General features: G+C 47.4%; 3 protein-coding genes across 7 annotated transcripts in view; 2 read left to right on the top strand and 1 right to left on the bottom strand.

Annotated features, from left to right (window-relative positions):
- Positions 1-2220: 2220 nt before the first annotated feature.
- On the top strand, positions 2221-2798 carry inip (ints3 and nabp interacting protein). Its single transcript, XM_017421018.3, has one exon. The coding sequence runs from the start codon at positions 2386-2388 to the stop codon at positions 2698-2700; it is 315 nt and encodes a 104-aa protein (XP_017276507.1). The 5' UTR covers positions 2221-2385; the 3' UTR covers positions 2701-2798.
- A 1208-nt stretch (positions 2799-4006) lies between these two features.
- Positions 4007-9849, top strand: yars1 (tyrosyl-tRNA synthetase 1). Of its 2 annotated transcripts, none has more exons than XM_017421028.3 (14): positions 4007-4203; positions 4695-4766; positions 4841-4987; positions 5095-5270; positions 5368-5497; positions 5606-5686; positions 6761-6853; positions 6943-7078; positions 7168-7253; positions 7331-7466; positions 7552-7661; positions 7768-7961; positions 8037-8178; positions 9125-9849. In XM_017421028.3, the coding sequence occupies exons 2-14, from the start codon at positions 4710-4712 to the stop codon at positions 9233-9235; spliced, it is 1599 nt and encodes a 532-aa protein (XP_017276517.1). In that variant the 5' UTR covers positions 4007-4203; positions 4695-4709; the 3' UTR covers positions 9236-9849. The 2 variants fall into 2 exon arrangements, with proteins under 2 accessions (XP_017276517.1, XP_017276516.1); XM_017421027.3 differs by having other exon boundaries at positions 4009-4203; positions 4692-4766.
- Positions 9850-10240: 391 nt separating this feature from the next.
- Positions 10241-17577, bottom strand: part of kiaa1522 (KIAA1522 ortholog) — a 39464-nt gene continuing 32127 nt past the window's right edge. For all 4 annotated transcript variants that reach the window (XM_037975719.1, XM_017421024.3, XM_017421025.3 and 1 more), the window contains 8 exons: positions 16016-16174; positions 15885-15928; positions 15636-15768; positions 14956-15063; positions 14709-14875; positions 14453-14608; positions 11279-14357; positions 10241-11206 (listed from right to left, as the gene is read on the bottom strand). In XM_037975719.1, coding sequence (XP_037831647.1) covers positions 11166-11206; positions 11279-14357; positions 14453-14608; positions 14709-14875; positions 14956-15063; positions 15636-15768; positions 15885-15928; positions 16016-16174 — 3887 coding nt within the window. In that variant the 3' untranslated portion in view covers positions 10241-11165. The remainder of the gene's footprint in view (positions 11207-11278; positions 14358-14452; positions 14609-14708; positions 14876-14955; positions 15064-15635; positions 15769-15884; positions 15929-16015; positions 16175-17577) is intronic.

Genomic DNA, 17577 nt, shown 5'->3' with positions numbered 1-17577 from the left:
CCCCCGCTTTGTCCAGCCTCGCTGCTGCTGCTGCTGCTGCTGCTACTGTTCTTCTTTTTTTTTTTTTTAAACTTGATCGACTCAGACCGCCGCGAGCCACGCCGAGGCCTTCCCACCTCTCCGTTTGCGACGCCCGCCCGCCACACCTCGCCAAGCCTTACGTTTTATTATTTTTTTTTGTACAACACACTACTGTTTTAATACTGCTACAAAAAAAAGGAAAAAAAGGCTTTTGGGTGTTGCTTCGAAAGCGGTCGATCTCAGTTGAAATTGCACAGAACAGAGACGGCGTTTTTTGGTGCTTCTTCGCAGAGTTTTAACCGGCTCCACGTTTGTACAGACCACACTGAACATTACAATCCTGCTTTTTTTTTTTTTTTTTTTTTTTGGTGGGGGGGAAAAAAAAAAAAAAGAACAACTTACAGTTCTGATTTGTAAATATTGTGAGAAACACTGACGTTGCCTTAATTTTTTTTATCCCATTTTAGGGTTTTAAAAAAAAAATGTTCAAGCTGGCGCACGTTTCTGCCACTTGGTGTGCATTTAGAGCAAGTTTAACTTCCATTTAAGTGAACGATTTCTCATCGGAGTTTACAGAAACCAAGCCGGCCAGTTCATTTCTCTCTCGTCGCCATCGCACCGGCTCTGTCCGTTTGTTTTATAACTTTAAAGGAAGCTGGAATGACGCAAAGTTAGAACAAGTGGCCAAACATTACCAGCTGTCCTCCACTGCAGAGCCGAAACCAAGAGATTATTTTATTTATACAACATTAACTGATGACAGCATTATCTATTCATGCTTTAATTTCCTGGATTATTATAAAATTTTTTTTTAAAGTTTTGGCGCCAAATGGGGACTACAGCCGGTACGTTTTATTTAAATGTTTATGAGTTTAATTTGTACAAATGCATGTTTGCTGAAAGGGCTGTTGTTGCAGTATTTAAGGCTATTCTCTTCAAAAACGTGGGGAAGGAAAAAAGATTTTTTTTTTTTAAAGAGTCGTGCGTCTTTTAATTCTCGTTGCCAATCCTAACTCTGCAAACATTTTTTTTTTCTTTAAAAGAAAAAAAGGGAAGCACATTGTTATGATTGGGGGGTAAAGATGAGCTTGTATGCGAGTGCTTTTTAAAAAAAGAAAAAAAACAAATGTTTTGTTAAGGAAACAACCAGGATTTGGCGTCTTTTTCACATCCGTCGATGTGGAAGTGTGTACATGCGGTGTCATATGTTATACATACGGTTGCATCTTCAACGAGACAACTGAGTTGCCAATGTGAAAATGTTTATTGCGTTCACCACCTTCTTTCTTTCCCCCCCTCCCTCTATATGTAGCCCTTTCAGAGGGTGTTACACATTCCAACGAGGTGCTCGTTTTCTCACATTAAGCCTGTAAATATTGTACATCGTGTAAATGTCGTCTCATTTTATGTTGCCCGCGTTTTACGGATTGTCTGTGCATTTCCCTCGTGACAACGAGGCTGTAGCCAAATGTGTGAGCTTTAGTCCCACGGGGACACACACACACTCAAGCCTTGTGTACATGCCTCCTTGTGCATATGTAAATACTGTACGTAAACTTGTAAATATCTTTGATATCTGTGGCTGCAAGTGAATGACGTGTGTGTGTGTGTGTGTGTGTGTGTACACTGTACTGTAGCTATTTAAGGAAAAACAAGCTGTGATGGCAAAGGACATGGTAATAAATTCTAACTAAATGTTCTCGGGTCCAGTTGTCAACTCTTCTCTGATCAAAACCCAACTCGAAGGCGTAATTGTGACAAAATTAACCATGCAAGAATCGAGCCCCTAAATGCACTCTGTATACTTGAAGCTAAATATTTAAAGAGGATGGTGTATAAACTCTCTAAAACAACAAAAATTGGACTGTTTGCACGTTTTATGGCGTATTTAAGATGCCATTTAAATAAGACTAACATTACATTAAAAAGTATGAAAGGCCAGATTAGATTTCTAACAATAAAAGGAGTAAATGCTGCAGTTAACACATACTGCCACCTAGTGTTCATGTCTTGTAAATAACAGTTATATCAGACATTTATATGATGAATATTTAAGGTTCTTGCTGTGTAATTGTGTTGCCAGATGAGATAAGACGTATAAATACGCTCATATTTATAAAAACAACTAACACATACATTCAAAACATAATTTGCGTTTGACACAGTTTAGTTTAATAAGGTTGAGTGGCTGTTTTATTTTGAAGTCTCCCCAAAACCGGAAGTGCTTCCGGTCTGTAACTGAAAATAGCGGAGAGCAAAAAACGCGGTAAGATTTCTTCGTATTTTCTGGCAGGAAAGGTTCGCGGAGCCTCGATGAGCCCCTAAAAGACCAGCTTTTATCTGCTTGTGAGAGCTGCGTCTGTAATGGCTGCCAACCCACCGGGCCAGGGCTTTCAGAACAAGACCCGAGTGGCCATCCTGGCGGAGCTGGACAAGGAGAAGAGGCGGCTGCTGCAGAGCCAGTCCCTGAGCAGCCCCGGAGCCAACATTCCGCTGCCCTCCTCCAGGACCAGCCTGAAGGAGGTGAGGGACAGCGCGGAGCAGCAGCACATCGCCGCCCAGCAGAAGGCCGCCCTGCAGCACGCTCACGTCCACTCCTCCGGCTTCTTCATCACCCAGGACTCCTCGTTCGGGAACCTCATCCTCCCGGTGCTGCCCCGGCTGGAGCCGGACTTTTGAGCCGCTCCCCCTGGCTGGCCGAGCCGCTCGAACTGAATGTGTTGTTCTGTTTGTCTTTGGATTATAACTCATGTTGGAATAAAACCTGACTGAACGCGTCCATGTTTCAGCTGAGGTGGATGTAGAGCCTCCTCTTCAGAGGGATGAAGATCAGACTGTCAGCCTCCAAGAAGCTCTGAATGGTTTAAATGTCAGAGGAAACAGAAGCACTCGCTGTGGAAATGCAGTGAATGCTAAAGAAACTAAAACTTAGCTAAGATAAGCAGAATATGAGCTAAAAGAAGCAACATATAAGTAGCAAAAGGCTTGTTAAAAGTTGCAGAATAGTAGCTAAAGCTCAAAGTAGCAAAATGCTAGCTAAAAGTGAAAGAATGGTAGGTAAATGTAGCAAAAACCTTGTTAAAAGTAGCAGAATGATAACTAAAAGTAGCAAAAGCTAGCTAAAACTCACAATGGTAGATAAATCTAGCAAAAAGCTAGTAAAAAGTAGCAAAATTCTAGCTAATTGTAGAAGAATGGCAGCCAAATGTAGCAAAAGCCTTGTTAAAATCAGCAGAATGTTGGCTAGAGGTTTAAAGAAGCTAAAGGGTGGCTAAAAGTAGCAAAACGTTAGATACTTGTAGGAGAATAGCTAAACTCTCAAAGTAGCAAAAGGCTAGTTAAAAATAGCAGAATGGTAGCTAAAGCTTAAAGTAGTATAAAAAAGAACAAGATGCTGCATCAGGGTTTGAAGAAAATAATGTTTTTAAAAGATTTGAAGGGATCTCAATGTAATTAATATGGAAAATAGTTGTAAATAAAATCAGTAAAAAAGCAAAAGTCACAGCAGACTAATGTGATCGAGCTGAACATTTTGATGAATGGTTAAAACAGCCCAAGGTATGCAGAAGTAATTATAACAAAACAAATATATGGAAGGAAAAAGAAGAGGAACAACGCAGACTGAACGATTTCACATAAATGTTAATGTATTTTAAGAACCTTAGTCTCCACATTTAGAGGTCTACTTTTTCCAAACCATTTTTTAATGATGATGTTAGACAGGGGTGTGCTTCAGAGTCCATATCTGAAGTAAACTTGCATTGATAGTGAGAGATTTTACAAACACTTCCCAGAATAATGAGATAAATAGTCTTAAAACAGAATCTGAGAGACTAATTCATGATATCCATGCATAATTTCATGGTAGGGTGTAAGTTTTTATACTCTTATTTTAAATCTAAGTCATAATATACAGAGGTAATATTTAAAAATAGTAATGCCGATTAAAATACTATCTGATAATGGTAAATGTATTAGTTGGCCTGTGTGGCCGGTTCCAATGACGTATACTCTAGAGTACACGTCATTGGCCGGCGCCCTCCGATCTGAGCTCGACTATTTCCGTCTGGGGGCGGAGCCACTGAATCGAAAGCCGAGCGGCTGCTGATGTAACCCCTCTGACAGCGGCACTCTGCCTGGCTCCCTCTGCTCCACGTCTCATTGGAAGACCGGTTTTCTGAGGTAAGGAGGCTCCGAAGTATTGCTTTTAGGGACAGCGTCGCGGCTGTGAATTGGGTGAAACTGATATGAGGCGAATACTTTAAAAGAAATGGTCGTTTTTAGCACCTTTGGCTCGAAAGTGTTAGCTGCACATGGTTTGGTTGCTAACTAGCTTATTCAGCCATTTCGTCGGTTTCTGTCCCATTTATCGGTTAGCGTTTTGAATGAAAGTCGTCTTAAATATTTACACTTAAACAAATAAAGACAGCATTTAAATTAAATGACTGGCTTTGCTATTTTTCAGGGGGGTAGGCACCGATTTGAACATATGCTTCATCTTATTCAGTGTAGGAATCATGCTAAATAAAACGCTTATTACACATGAAGGTTTGCTTCTAAGTTCGCCACACCTAAAACCAGTGAGTCAAGCTGTTTGCTTTTCCCTGTAGGCTGAGGTTAACACAAAACCGAAAGTGATGTAGTGACAGATCATTTTGTTTTGTTGTCAGAAGAACCCCTGCATCACCATGGGAGAGCAGCTCAGTCCAGAAGACAAGTTCAACCTCATCACCAGGAACCTCCAGGTGAGACGCGTCGACGTGCACCCACATCCTTTAAAGCCTGGGGTAGGCAGTCTGACAGGCCGTGTGCTCTGCAGGAGGTCCTGGGGGAGGAGAAGGTGAAGGAGGTTCTTCAGACGAGGGAGCTGAAGGTTTACTGGGGGACGGCAACCACCGGGAAGCCCCACGTGGCTTACTTTGTCCCCATGTCCAAGATAGCAGATTTCCTCCGAGCTGGCTGTGAGGTGGGTACACATCATTAGGCATTTAGTCTGTCGATATGTAGCTTTATTTGATGTTAATCACATGTATTTTTTGGTTTCCCTTTCCCTGTCCCCACCCCCCCGCTCAGGTAACAGTTCTGTTTGCAGACTTGCACGCTTACCTGGACAACATGAAAGCTCCCTGGGACCTGCTGGAGCTCCGGGTCAAGTACTACGAACAGGTGATCAAGGCCATGCTGGAGAGCATCGGGGTGCCTCTGGAGAAGCTGCGTTTCGTCAAAGGGACGGACTTCCAGCTCAGCCGGTCAGCGGTGCTCACACTTTCCCCCCTCCTCCTCCTCCCCGAAGCCGTCCTGTCGATGCGTGTCTAAACCTCGAGTGTGTTCTTTCCTGTTCGCCAGCGAGTACACCCTGGATGTGTACCGCCTGTCCTCCATGGTGACCGAGCACGACGCGAAGAAGGCCGGAGCTGAGGTGGTCAAGCAGGTGGAGCATCCCCTGCTGAGTGGTCTGCTGTACCCGGGACTACAGGTAAAACCACTTCAACGACTTTGAATTAATATGTAGTTATTCCAGCTAAACGCAGGCGAGACGTTTCATTCAGAGTCCATCGCAATAAAATAAATCATCTTTTTTTAGGCTCTGGATGAGGAGTACCTGAAAGTGGACGCCCAGTTTGGAGGAGTTGACCAGAGGAAGATTTTCACTCTGGCAGAGAAGGTAGATCCTGACTGGCACAGTTTAATGTCACGAAGATTGTCTTTTGCCCTAACAAAATGTATGAAACGTGTAGCATGCGCTTGTCAAAACATCACAGGTTTAGTGTTTATTTTTATAAAAAAACTGGTCTAACTGGTGGACTGACAACAGGACTTCCTGTCTCTCGTGACTTCGCCTTTTTCCGTCCTGCAGCTTTGAGCTGCCGCGCAAATTACAGCCAGCCGCGAAACGTGGGCTGCGCGCTGGGAGCGACAGGTGGCGTTCAAGGTGTGCGCGGGCTGACGCCAGGGATCGGCACTGAGCCCCTTCTTGTTTTCAGCGGCGTCCGTAGGCGACGTTGTGGTCTGTAGGGAAAGTAGGGAGCAGGTGGAAGAGAGCCCGGAGAGGTGGAGCTGGAGGTGTTAAGACTTTCACCGGGAGGGACCAAACTGAGCGAGCAGGGTTAGAAAGTTATGGTTTGGACGTGCAGAGGACGGATAGATCACGTGGGCTAAAGATGCTGAATATGGAGCTGCCAGGGAGGAGGAGAAGAGGAAGACAAAAGTGAAGGTTCATGGTTATAATAAAGGAGGACATGGAGAGGGTTGATGTGACGAGAGGACGCTGAAAGAAGAGGAGTGTGACATCACTCGTCTATCCCACATAGGGACTGATGTGGTTGCAGACTTATCTGAAGAGTTTCAAAACCAAGGCAGCTGGACATTGTTTCTGCCGCTCATCCGAGGAGCTCTTTCCTATTCAGAAGAAAAGTCCAGGCTGTTAAAATCAGCTGCAAATTCTACTTCCTGATTCTTGACCTGAGCTGCCTTGAAGTCAGACGGATAAATAGTTTAAACTCACATTTTTACAGTCCCATTGCCTGCTGTTTAGCCATAAAATGTTTGTTACGTGTCAACACCTGGACTCGATCTCGTTGCAGAGCATGGCATTAAGTCAACTCTGGTTGTTTAAAGACATTACTGCAAATACAAATTAACTTCTTTATCCGCTCTGAGCTTAGTTATAGCCCAGTTCTTCTTGATGTTTTTAACTTGATTCTAAATGTCTTCGGGTTTGTTTTTTCCTTCCCTGCAGTACCTGCCTTCTCTTGGTTATGCGAAGCGATCTCATCTAATGAACCCGATGGTTCCCGGACTGACGGGGGCTAAAATGAGCTCCTCAGAAGAAGTAAGGCTGCAGAAACGTTTCGAAGGAGCGAAATGAGTAATTTTTTATTTTTTTTTCCTAACGCTTCTATTATCCATCCGTGAGTTTAGGAGTCAAAGATCGATCTGCTGGACACCAAAGAGGATGTAAAGAAGAAGCTGAAGAAGGCCTTCTGTGAGCCAGGCAACATCCAGAACAACGGAGTCCTTTCTTTTGTCCGATACGTCCTCTTCCCGCTGCGAGGAGGTACAACGCTGCCCCGTTTGTCGCTTTCCTGTTGTCGTGGCTTCTTCTTCGTTCTCCACACGTTAATAACCGAGACCTTTGGGTTTCAGAGTTCTGCATCAAGCGGGATCCCAAATGGGGAGGAGACAAAATCTATTCTGCCTTCGAGGAAGTGGAAAAGGACTTCGCTGCAGAGGTGAGCCTGAGCCCGAGCGGTTTAATATTAGATGAGTACAAACCGGACTAAAACGATGAACGCCTTCCTGGTTTCAGCTGATCCACCCCGGAGACCTGAAGGCCTCGGTGGAAGCGTCGCTAAACGAGCTGCTGGAGCCGATCAGGAAGAAGTTTCAGTCCCCCGAGCTTCGCAAACTCACCAACACCGCCTATCCCGACCCCTCCAAGACAAGTCTGTGTTTACCTATAGACGCTTGTTGACACTGCAGCTGACTTTCTGCTCAGACTGATCCCTGATTTTTCACCTGTGTTATCAGAAATGGGAGGAAAGGGTGCTAAGGCAGGAGGAGGAGGAGGAGGAGAAGACGACGAGCTGCTGCCCTCCAGACTGGACATCAGGGTGGGCAAGGTCATCAGCGTGGAGAAAGTAAGCGACTGGTGCTCTGAGTGGCAGAAAACGGTAACTTATGTTTGTTTTGCGGTCTGAAAACGAGGCTTCGGTGTTTATTTGGAGCATTTGTGGACCCTTGCAGCATCCGGACGCTGACTCTCTGTACCTGGAGAAGATTGACGTGGGAGAGGCGGAGCCGAGGACGGTCGTCAGTGGGCTGGTGGCCTACGTGTCGCAGGAAGACCTGCAGGACAGAACGGTGCTCCTCTTGTGCAACCTCAAACCGCAGAAGATGCGAGGGATCGAGTCGCAGGCCATGCTGCTGTGCGCCTCAGTGTGAGCATCTTCAGAACACAGGCAGTTGTTTTTAGGTGACCTCCCACTTCAATATGTTTTTATTGGTTTTTCCAGAGAAGGGGAGCCCAGAAGGGTGGAGCCACTCGACCCACCAGAGGGTTCGACCCCAGGGGAACGGGTCTTTGTGGAAGGGTACGAGTCAGGCAAGCCGGACGATAGACTGAACCCAAAGAAGAAGGTGTGGGAGAAACTGCAGGCAAGTCCCAGCATCATTTTATAGTTTCCATGCATCCAGCGGAGCATAGAACCCTACTGAACCTGTTCCGCTTTTATTCTTTGTAAATAAAAGTCATACTGAAGCCCAAAGAGAAAGGAATTATGAGATATTTACATGGAGGTAACTGGAGCTTCTGTGTGTGAACCACAAAATAATCAGATATGTACTCTTATAGGGGGGGGCTACATTTGAGGGTTTTGCATTTTGTTCTAAAAACTCTTAATGTCTGAAAATTCTCTGTTTGTGCTACATAAGCATGATGCTTAAATTTTGTAAATTAAAGAATTGTCTTTTTAGGAGCAAGAGAAAGGTTCAGGTTGTACCAGACTGAGTCTGGATCATCTCTGATTTTCTTCAGATTGTTTTGGACAAACTCTTGCTTTCTTTTTTTTTTTTTTTTTTTTTTCCTGCTAACACTGGCATTGTGTTAAACAGGGATTTCTGGCCTTCCTTTTGCCAGCTTTTCTATTAGCTTACAACCTTTCCAATTCATTAATGTGGACGTTTAAAGCCTCGTCCACAGCTTAGCAAAGTTTGACCACTAGGGTGCGCTAAAACACAACAACCACATATCTTATAAATAAAATACTGACAGATTTATTGGTTCTTTCTTTGGAATATTTTCCTACAAAAAGCAGTAAATGGTATATGTTCCACTGATACACTTTTACATCAGTTTATTTTACACTGAACAAAGGAAAATAGCTGGCTTTTATATTAAGAAGTGAAGTAAACAAACCTTCTAACTCCATCAGTATCTTAAAGACAGGAATAAAGAACAAGACAAGGACGGATGATTCTACGAGCCACAGCTTTAAGTCCACGGCCGATAACGGCTTGCAGTTCCAGTTGTAGCTGCCTTTGCTCCGAAAGTTCAGTGTCTGTGAAATAAACTCGCGCACATGTGTTTAATGTTTGATTCCAGGCAGACCTGAAGGTCTCGGACGAGTGCGTGGCTCAGTGGAAAGACAAGAAGCTGATGACCAAACTGGGACAGATCACGTGCAAGACGCTGAAAGGCGGCAGCATCAGCTAAACGCACGCGAAGCTACACAAATTACTGCGGCGGCTCCAGCTGGCCACACAACGACACCTTTCATCCACAAATCGCCACGGCAACAGCATCCAACTTCACCTGGATGCTTCTTAAAGGGATGACGGGGGGAACCTAACGCCAAATTAGACCAACTGTTACTTTGCTTCGACTTTACTGATAAATAGTATGTAATTCCTACCGAAAAGAGTGATTTCCAACATTATTCTTGTAACTAATCAGTTCCTCGTTACTCATGCATTTAAACGTACGCAAACAGACTGATGAGCTGAAGAAGCGCTCTTTCCTTGAAGTATGTTATGAAGATGATCTCAGGTTTCTGAAAAGGGACATAATGTTTCAGTACTTCCCCGGATGAACATTAGACACTGTTGTTGTTTGCCATCATAATAAATGTGGAGGCAGAGGCCAGCCTGCCGGTTCTGTTCAACGGGGGGATGCTTTTATAGGTCGTGGATATTAGACGTGTGTAAAAAACAAAAATCCTTATGCCTCGAGCTATAAGACGGTTGTATTTTGGGTATTGCGCAGAAATCCATATCTTCAGATTGTCTTGGAATAAAAAGTAATGCATCATCTCTAATATGAAAAAAAAAGTGTGGGCTGAACTCTGTGGAAAAGGAAAAGCCACAATTCTTCACACAACCACGTGAGAGGCCGATACAGTCATGCAGAAAACAAAAACGGAGCTATTCCTGATGATGAGGATTCTACCAGCTAAATAATGACTTGAAATCTGCTTTTCTACCATTTTAGGATGTCGTGTAAAAACATGTCGTGTAAAAACAAAAAAAAGTGAGGGCAGACTTTCTTTGCCCCCATGACCGAGTCTCCATGTGAACGAGAAAACTGTCCCGCTTTGAAAGGTGGAAAAAAACAAACAAACCAAAAACCCCAGAAAAGACCAGTTTGATTATAAGAATTTATTTATAGAAGTATTAACTGTACAGAATTCTTTATAATCACCAAAACATAGATTCTTTTTTATTTTTAAAAATTCTTCAATTCTCTCGTCTTTGATTCCATTTGGTGGCGATGGCGGGGGTGGGGGTGTTTTGTGCAAACTGTGATCAGCTTGGTTCTCCGGTTTTCGCGGCAGGATAATTGAACGAGAACACGCCGAGCCCTGCTCCAGTGTTGCGATCGTCCTGGGGCTGGCCGCCGCGCTTCTCGGCCCCCCGAACGTGGTGCCGTTTGAAAACAGTCTTAAATATGGAATATTTGGTGGAAAGAAAAGGTGACTGACAGTGCTACTCGTGGAAACAACCACATAAATAAATAGGAATCTTGGGTCCCTCTTGTTTTTTTGTTTTTTTTAAATATTTCTGCCTCCTAGCATCAAAAGCAAAGCAGATTTTCATCCAACATTTCAGCAGACGCCGGGATTAAAAGCTTCTCGAAAGTCCTACTTGACAAAACAACACCTTATGTGAACGTCGCGTCCCTTTTGCTCAGATACTTTTACACACAGTGAAAAGCAGGACTAAAGCTAAGTAAATCTTGTGGCGGATGCTCTTGTCAGTCCTTTGAACGGCACAGGCAATCCTCAGGAGATTTAATATGTATTATATTACATTAAAGCTGTTAAAGTCATCCTCTGTGAGGTCGAAGGGAGCACTACTTAGTTCGACCTGCGGGTGGCGATCTCGTCCAGCCAACGCTCACCTCTTCGCCCTGAGAGGACTCGAAAGGAGCTGAAGCGCACTTCATAAAAAAATACTCCAGAATAAAGCTTTCGCAAGAAACCGGGAGGGACATATTTTTGCATAAATATGGAGGAAGGCCATTACAGGCTAAGGCTTTTGAAGCAGACCACACGCAACCCTCGGCCAGCGGCGTTTAAAGTCTCTCAGCGAATCCCCGTTCTTGCTTGAAGTCGTCTCTTGCGAGTCTGGACGCAGGCGTCCCCCCCTCAGAACAGCGTTTCGATCGTGTCTGCTGTGACTCTTGTTGCTGGAGGTAGAAGAAGAGAAGAGGGTTACGAACTGTGGCCTCCCTGCTAACGAAGACGTTCACTGCACTTACTTGTCTCTGGCGGCGCCCCCTGTTGAACTCCGAGGGCTCCGTTTCCTTTGGCGCCGCGCTCCGGTTTGTGGGGATCCGGGGAGGGGCTCAGGCTGCCGGGAGCCGGTTTCTTGGCTACCGGCGGAGGAACTTTGTCGCACCTCACCCTGCCGTTTGAGAAAGCGCCGGCCTTGGACTGCTCCGAGACCTGTCTGAGCTCGGCCGCCAAGCTCTGCTTCAGACTTGCCTGGGTCTCCGACGAGGAGGAAGAGGAGGAGGAGGCTGCCACGCTCTCTACGACCACCTTCTTCGCGCTCCTGGAGAAGATGAAGCTCGCGGTAGAGACCGAAGACTTGTACGTGTCGCGTCCTTCGGGCGACTTCGGAGGCGGGGCTCCTGGTTGACTGACGCAGCTGTAACTGGGGAACTTGACGCCCAATCTGGAGGGAAGACCATCTTTTGAAGACATGGCTGCCGTTTTCATGCGTATAGCCTCCTGCAGGCGCATCGAAGGAGAGCTTATCGTCACTGTGGGCGTTTTTACAGCCTGAGGGGAAGATTTCATTGACAAAGACTTGCGGATGGGCTTTTGAGGAATATTTTGGGATCCTTGGGCTGAGACAGGATAGTTATCCTGGACTGGGGCTCCCTCGTTTCCGGAGTTGTCTTCTAACGTAGCTTTCACCTGGTCTTCAGTCATGCTGACCGATCTGAGGCGAACCATCTGGAGCAGCGAGGGGGTGACGAGCGGTATGTTTGCATCCTCTTTAGGAATGGGCGAACTTTTGTGGCGGGAGAGCAGCTCCTTGCTCCTGGTGTCCCTGTACGAGCCGCTGGATTGCCTTCGGAAGTTCAGCCCCAGGGGTACATTCTCCGTTGGAGGAGGAGGAGGAGGTGCAGCCGGCTCAGTCGCTGGAGCAGAAAGTTGAGGAGCAGGGGGAGAGGGATCCTCCGTTTTTAGGGAGTTTTGGTTCAGGGAACCGCCGGGAGGAACCCCGGCCGCGTCTGAAAGGGGAACGGGCGACGCAGGAGCCGTTTCCGCAGGTGGAGGTGAAACCCCGTCAGCGCTGCGGGAAATAGTCTGCACCGTTTGGCGGGACGTGTCATCAACGATGTCGGCTTTCGAAACTCCCACCGCCGGGGTCGGGTCCGGCACGTCCGTCGTGCTGCCTGCCACGGAGGGTGGGGGAGGCAGAGGGAAATCCGCCTCCTCGCTTCCGTCAAAGGCAGCATCCCCTTCCAAAGGCGGAGGGGGAGGTGGCCAGCAGGAGTCCTCCACGCGCGCCTCCTCCTCGTTCAGCGGTACTGATATAGACGGGGAAGGGATTCTCCTCGTGAGAGGGGGTGTAGGCTGGTACGCTGGCGGAGGTGTAGGCGGGGGTGACATCTTACTAATTTTGGGGACCTCGACCGAAAGCGTCTGCATGGGTGGGTTCTCGCCTCGCTCTGCCTGGCCGCTGTCAACTACATTCTGTGAGCGTGTCGGATGTCGATCGGCAGACAACCGAACGTCTGTTGCAGCACTTCCTGTTTCGCTTTTCGCCTCTGGCGGTCGCTCGGCGTCTGCGCTGAACAGTGCTTTCGTGGGTTTCTTCATAACGGGAGGGGGATCTTTCTTTGGCGTCGTCTCTTGGGTCCTCACTGCAGAGACACTGCTTCCGTCTCTGATCTGAACGTCGACGTTTTCTTTTTCCTGGACATGTTCTGTGTCTGAACCTTCTAAGATTGGTTTGGTCTCACCTATAACTTGTGTCTCTCGTGTTTGAGCTTCTGTCTGTTTTTCTGTGCTAACCTGAAGCTGTGCTGGTTTCTGGACAACTTTGCCACACAGGAGCTCAACGGTGCGTCTGTTGTGGGCCCATGTCTCTGGAGGCGGGGGGCACGGAGCTTTGACTCTCGGGGGTGGAGGGATGTTCAGCAGCCCTCTGACTTCAGCTTGGAAACCGGAGGAATGGCTATTCGGAGGGGGCCCCTCGGTGGCAGCGGTCGGGGAAGATCCCCGCGGAGACAGAGTCGCGCCGCACGCGGAAACGTCCGCTCCGGCGTACTCCGACGTGCCCAGCGACAAAGAGGCGAGCGAGGAAGACGGGGAAGCTGCCGAGGACGACGCTCGGGATGCCGATCGCTCCGGTTTGACGGGATTCTTCCTCTGCTTGTCTGGAGAGGTTGGGGAGAGCCCTTTCGGAGAAAGAGTCGGAGTGCCACTCTGGCTCGAGTAGCCGCTGGAAGGGGACATTGTTCGTTCAAACTTTTCCCCTTCTGGAGGATTTTTCTGGAGGGGGGAGGCGCTGGACTCCAGAGGTGGCGTTGTTGCTGCTTCGTTGGGGTTAGAAGAGGCCTGCGAGGAGCTTAAAGGTCCTGAGTAAGGGGGGCTGGACCCAGTGGAGCTTGAGACGGGAGTTGGCTTTGTGCTGATATTTGTGCCGTCTTCTGAAGCAGAGCTGCTGAGACCTTTGATATCCACCACCATCTTGGAATGACTTCTCATCCTGTTGCCATGCAGAGAGTTTGTCCTTTGTGGAGGTGCAGGAGGTTGCCTGGTCTTCGTAACTGACAGACTATGAGAGAAGTTGTGTTTGTTTTTTGCTTGTTCCCCAGCAGTCACTGACTCAGCTGTACCGCTCTCAGGCCTCACTTCTGTAGTGTTTTCGTTTTTACTGCTGGGGCTGCTAATCACACTAGCCGAATGACTAAGATGAGCAACATCTTGGTCCTTAGATGGCTCTGTCGGGCTTTCTTGGACGTCACGTTCAACTTTGTTGGAGAAGGTGTGTAAGGAGTCTGAAATAATCATCTTTGAGGACTGGGACTCGCTCCAGTTGGACCCTGAGGCTGATTTGGGCATGTCGTAGTTGGAGCTATTTGAATGGGAACCATCTCCATCCGTTCTTCGGGACAACAGAGGACTGACTGCTGAGTCCCCGGACGTAAGGCTGCTTTTGCTGACAGTCCGAATGCTGCTGCCGTGATTGACACTGCCGCCGCGGGTCCGGCTGATGCTGCGGTCGATCTCAATTACTTCCACCGAGGCTGGCAGGACGGCGTTCGGAATGATTGTTGACAAGTAAGTGGCCTGAGGAGAGATGGACATCACCGGTCCCTGGAGCGAAACAGAATAAGGTGTTTCACGTCAGACTCTCACAAATGCTCTAAATACGACTCGGGACTAGAGTAACAGCCTGATGGCGTTCTTACCTGGGGCTCCTGGAGGAAGTTAAACGTCGAGGGAGACAGTGAAAAGGAAGTGGTCATGCCAGGCACTGCGAGGGACTTGGGTCTCAGGCCAGATGTGGGACAGAGATGGGATTGCTCATTTTGGTACACTGCTTGGAGTGCTTCATCTCTAAAGACCTGTTTAGGGAGTGAAGGGAGGACTGTTTACTTGTAGTAACAGAGCCTAAAAACGGACATATGTTAAAGCTATTCAGAATCCACCCCCCCTCCTTCATACCTCCAGTTCTGAAAGGTGCACCCGTGCTCCCTCCTTCTTTGCTGCCGGAGTCCCTCCGTCGACTGTCGGGATGACGACAACCCCCGGCTGGCTGTCGGCGTCGTGCTCGTCATGATCGGGGAGCTTGGTCGAAACGAGCGGCTGGAAGGTGGAACTTCTGTTTAGAGCTGTGAAGAAAGCGGGTCCTTATCGACAAGCCGTCACCGGGTGTTTTCTAACTCGGCGACAGAAGACGCTGCAAACGTACCGAGCTCTTTCTGGACCTGGTTGGGGATACCCATGATGGTGGTCCGCCTGTTCCTCTTCCTGCTTCGATCGGCTTTTTTCACTGGGTTCAGAGGCTTGAATGTGGATCCTAACAGAGGCAGAGAAGTATTGTGGAAAAAAAACACCCCCGTTAGCCTCGAAAACAGCGAGCCAACCATCAAACAAGCCCGTCTTTTGACTCAGCGTCGTAGCTAAAAAATATATGTGATTGAACAGAAACTGAAAGCATGGTCTTTCTTGAGAATTAGGAGGAAAAGAATGACATTTAAAATAAAATCAGTAACCACTCACATCTTTCTCTTGCACACACACACACACACACATGGAGTGACACGCTCTGCCTCCCAGCTGTGATATTAAGCCGCGGAGCTGTCTCAGACGCTTTGAACTTGAGAGCAAACATTAAAAAGAAATCCCTAGCCGTGGCTATGAGTGTGAGTCTGTGTCAAGTTTCTCTTCCTTTTGATTTCACACTAGAAGTGCGCGGGGCGCCAGGCAGCTGGGGACGAGCAGCGAATGCTAAACGAATGCTCAGCTGTGACAGAGTCAGGAGCCAACCTCAGACTTCTGTTGGAGATGCTGCCGACTGGCTTGTTTTTTTCTTCAAGATGCAGAATTCACGGATGCACACACACACACACACATAGGGTCGATGCGTACCTTGGTGGGTCAGCACAGGCCGAGTCGACGCAGCAGAGGTTACTGGGATATCAGTATTCCCAGTGGTGGACTCCGGAGAGCCGACTCTGTCCTTGGACCTGATATCCTGCTCCGGGCGGAGTGTGTCTGTGGACTGCAAATAATACACACACACACATACACACCACAATGTTAAGTTAGATGATATTCGCACAGTGTGCAGGAAGTGGGAAGGGGAAACGGATCCACAGAGGCTTTCAGTGCACTTACAGCGATGCTTTCGTCATCGTCGAAGTTCACTCCGTTCTTGTGTTCTGCGCAGACCAAATCAAACACCAGATAAGCCACATCAGCACGCCGGCGCGCCGACACGATGAACGCGCGCCCCGACCGGGTCTTACCTTCCTGCTGCAGTATCTTGAGTCCCTCCTGAGCTTCGGTGTGCAGGTCCTCCAGGTACTGAGGCCGGCTGCCCTCGATGAAAACATTCTCCTGGTAGTGCTGGGAGGCCGTGTAGTGGACCGCCAACCTCTTCTGGTCTTCACCCGCCTTCGGGCCGGCTGTTGGCATAGTTCGGGGGGGGGATGAGGAAATAAATACACACTGGAACGTGTAGCCGACAGGTGTCTGATCAGGTCCTTTGCGCTCGTTACACCTGTGCACCTTCTGACGCGGCGCGTTCATCACACCCGCTCAGACGAGTTTGGTGGACAGATGTCCCCGTGTCGCTGTAGGCTTTTAGCTGAACAACTACGACCCGGCTAATCCCCCATCCTACCCTAACGCTTCCATGCTAGTCTCTGTCGGATCGGATAATCTGGATCGTCTGCCCCTAAAGACCCGACTGGAGACGCTGCTCCCGTGGGAAGACGCAGTGGAAATAAAACAGGAACTCCATATGCAAATATCATGTTTGAATAGATGGTGATTTAGGCAAAAAAAATAAAATAAATAAAGGTTTTTTGCAGGATTGCAAAAACTTAAAAAGACTTTTTGTTGGATTTTGTTTAAAGGAGACAACTTGAATATGTATTTCTCTGTGTGTGTGTCCAGGAATGAAAACTTTATGTGACTGGTTTCGATGTGGAAAAATGAAAGAAAACCGACGGTTTCGGGCGTCCATTTGCATGTTAAAGCAGTAGTTCAGATCTTTTGGCGCTGGGTTCTAAGAAAGTAATATCTGCTGTAGATGGCTCTCAGCTCGAAGAAGTATCGATCACTGAACTGACGAGCTAACAGCTTAAAAACCAAGTCTTGAACGTGACAATTGTCTCATTTTTACATTCATATCATTAGGATTCATTGTATTTGACTCAGCATATTTGCGTATTCGCAGTGTTGCACATTAGCTTTAAGCAAATCGAGCAGATTTGTGTATAATTTGGGAGGGTTATCAGTCATGCCAAGTGACTAAAAGCTTAGCTGAACCAGGCTTAATGCGAGGTGTCTGCTTTCCCTCCTTTGTCAGCTTCAGCAGTGGCTCTCAGTCCTACCTGATTAGGTGACCCTGTGAATGCATACTGGAGGTGTGTGTGTGTGTGTGTGTGTGTGTCCCACCTGGACCCTCCTGCATTCAAGACAACCCAGACACAATGCCCTGCCCTGTCCTGTCCTGTGTGAGGCTGTGGGAAGACTAGGACCGCTTTGACAAGTTTTTTTTTTTTTTTTTAAAAAGAAGAAGTATAAATAAACAACTGCAACCTTTTTTTATCATATCCATCACCTGTGAAATGTGATGCAGCCACCAGTTGCATTTAATGAGAGAAGAAGACCGCCGGAGGTTCTATCAGACCCCTGCAGAAGGTTTAGGGATTTTGGTTAATCGCTTAAAAAGCCAGTAAATCCCTTTTATCTAATTAAAGTAGACCCCCACCACCACCCCCCACCCCACCCGACTTGCCCTTTGCGCTAATTCACATCACCGTGTCCGTGTTTGTAAGATGAAGAAACAAGTTCAAAAGAG

Source organism: Kryptolebias marmoratus, linkage group LG5 (genome assembly GCF_001649575.2).
Source record: "Kryptolebias marmoratus isolate JLee-2015 linkage group LG5, ASM164957v2, whole genome shotgun sequence".
Lineage (NCBI taxonomy): Eukaryota > Metazoa > Chordata > Actinopteri > Cyprinodontiformes > Rivulidae > Kryptolebias > Kryptolebias marmoratus.
Note: the sequence above shows the minus strand (reverse complement) of the source record. Positions and strands in the feature narration are given on the sequence as shown.

Coding starts and splice junctions, on each gene's coding strand:
- inip (XM_017421018.3), top strand. CDS start 2,386: ATGGCTGCCAACCCACCGGGCCAGGGCTTTCAGAACAAGACCCGAGTG.
- yars1 (XM_017421028.3), top strand. CDS start 4,710: ATGGGAGAGCAGCTCAGTCCAGAAGACAAGTTCAACCTCATCACCAGG. Junction 7,079..7,167: donor CCTCTTCCCGCTGCGAGGAG/GTACAACGCTGC, acceptor TTTGGGTTTCAG/AGTTCTGCATCAAGCGGGAT. Junction 7,962..8,036: donor ATGCTGCTGTGCGCCTCAGT/GTGAGCATCTTC, acceptor TGGTTTTTCCAG/AGAAGGGGAGCCCAGAAGGG.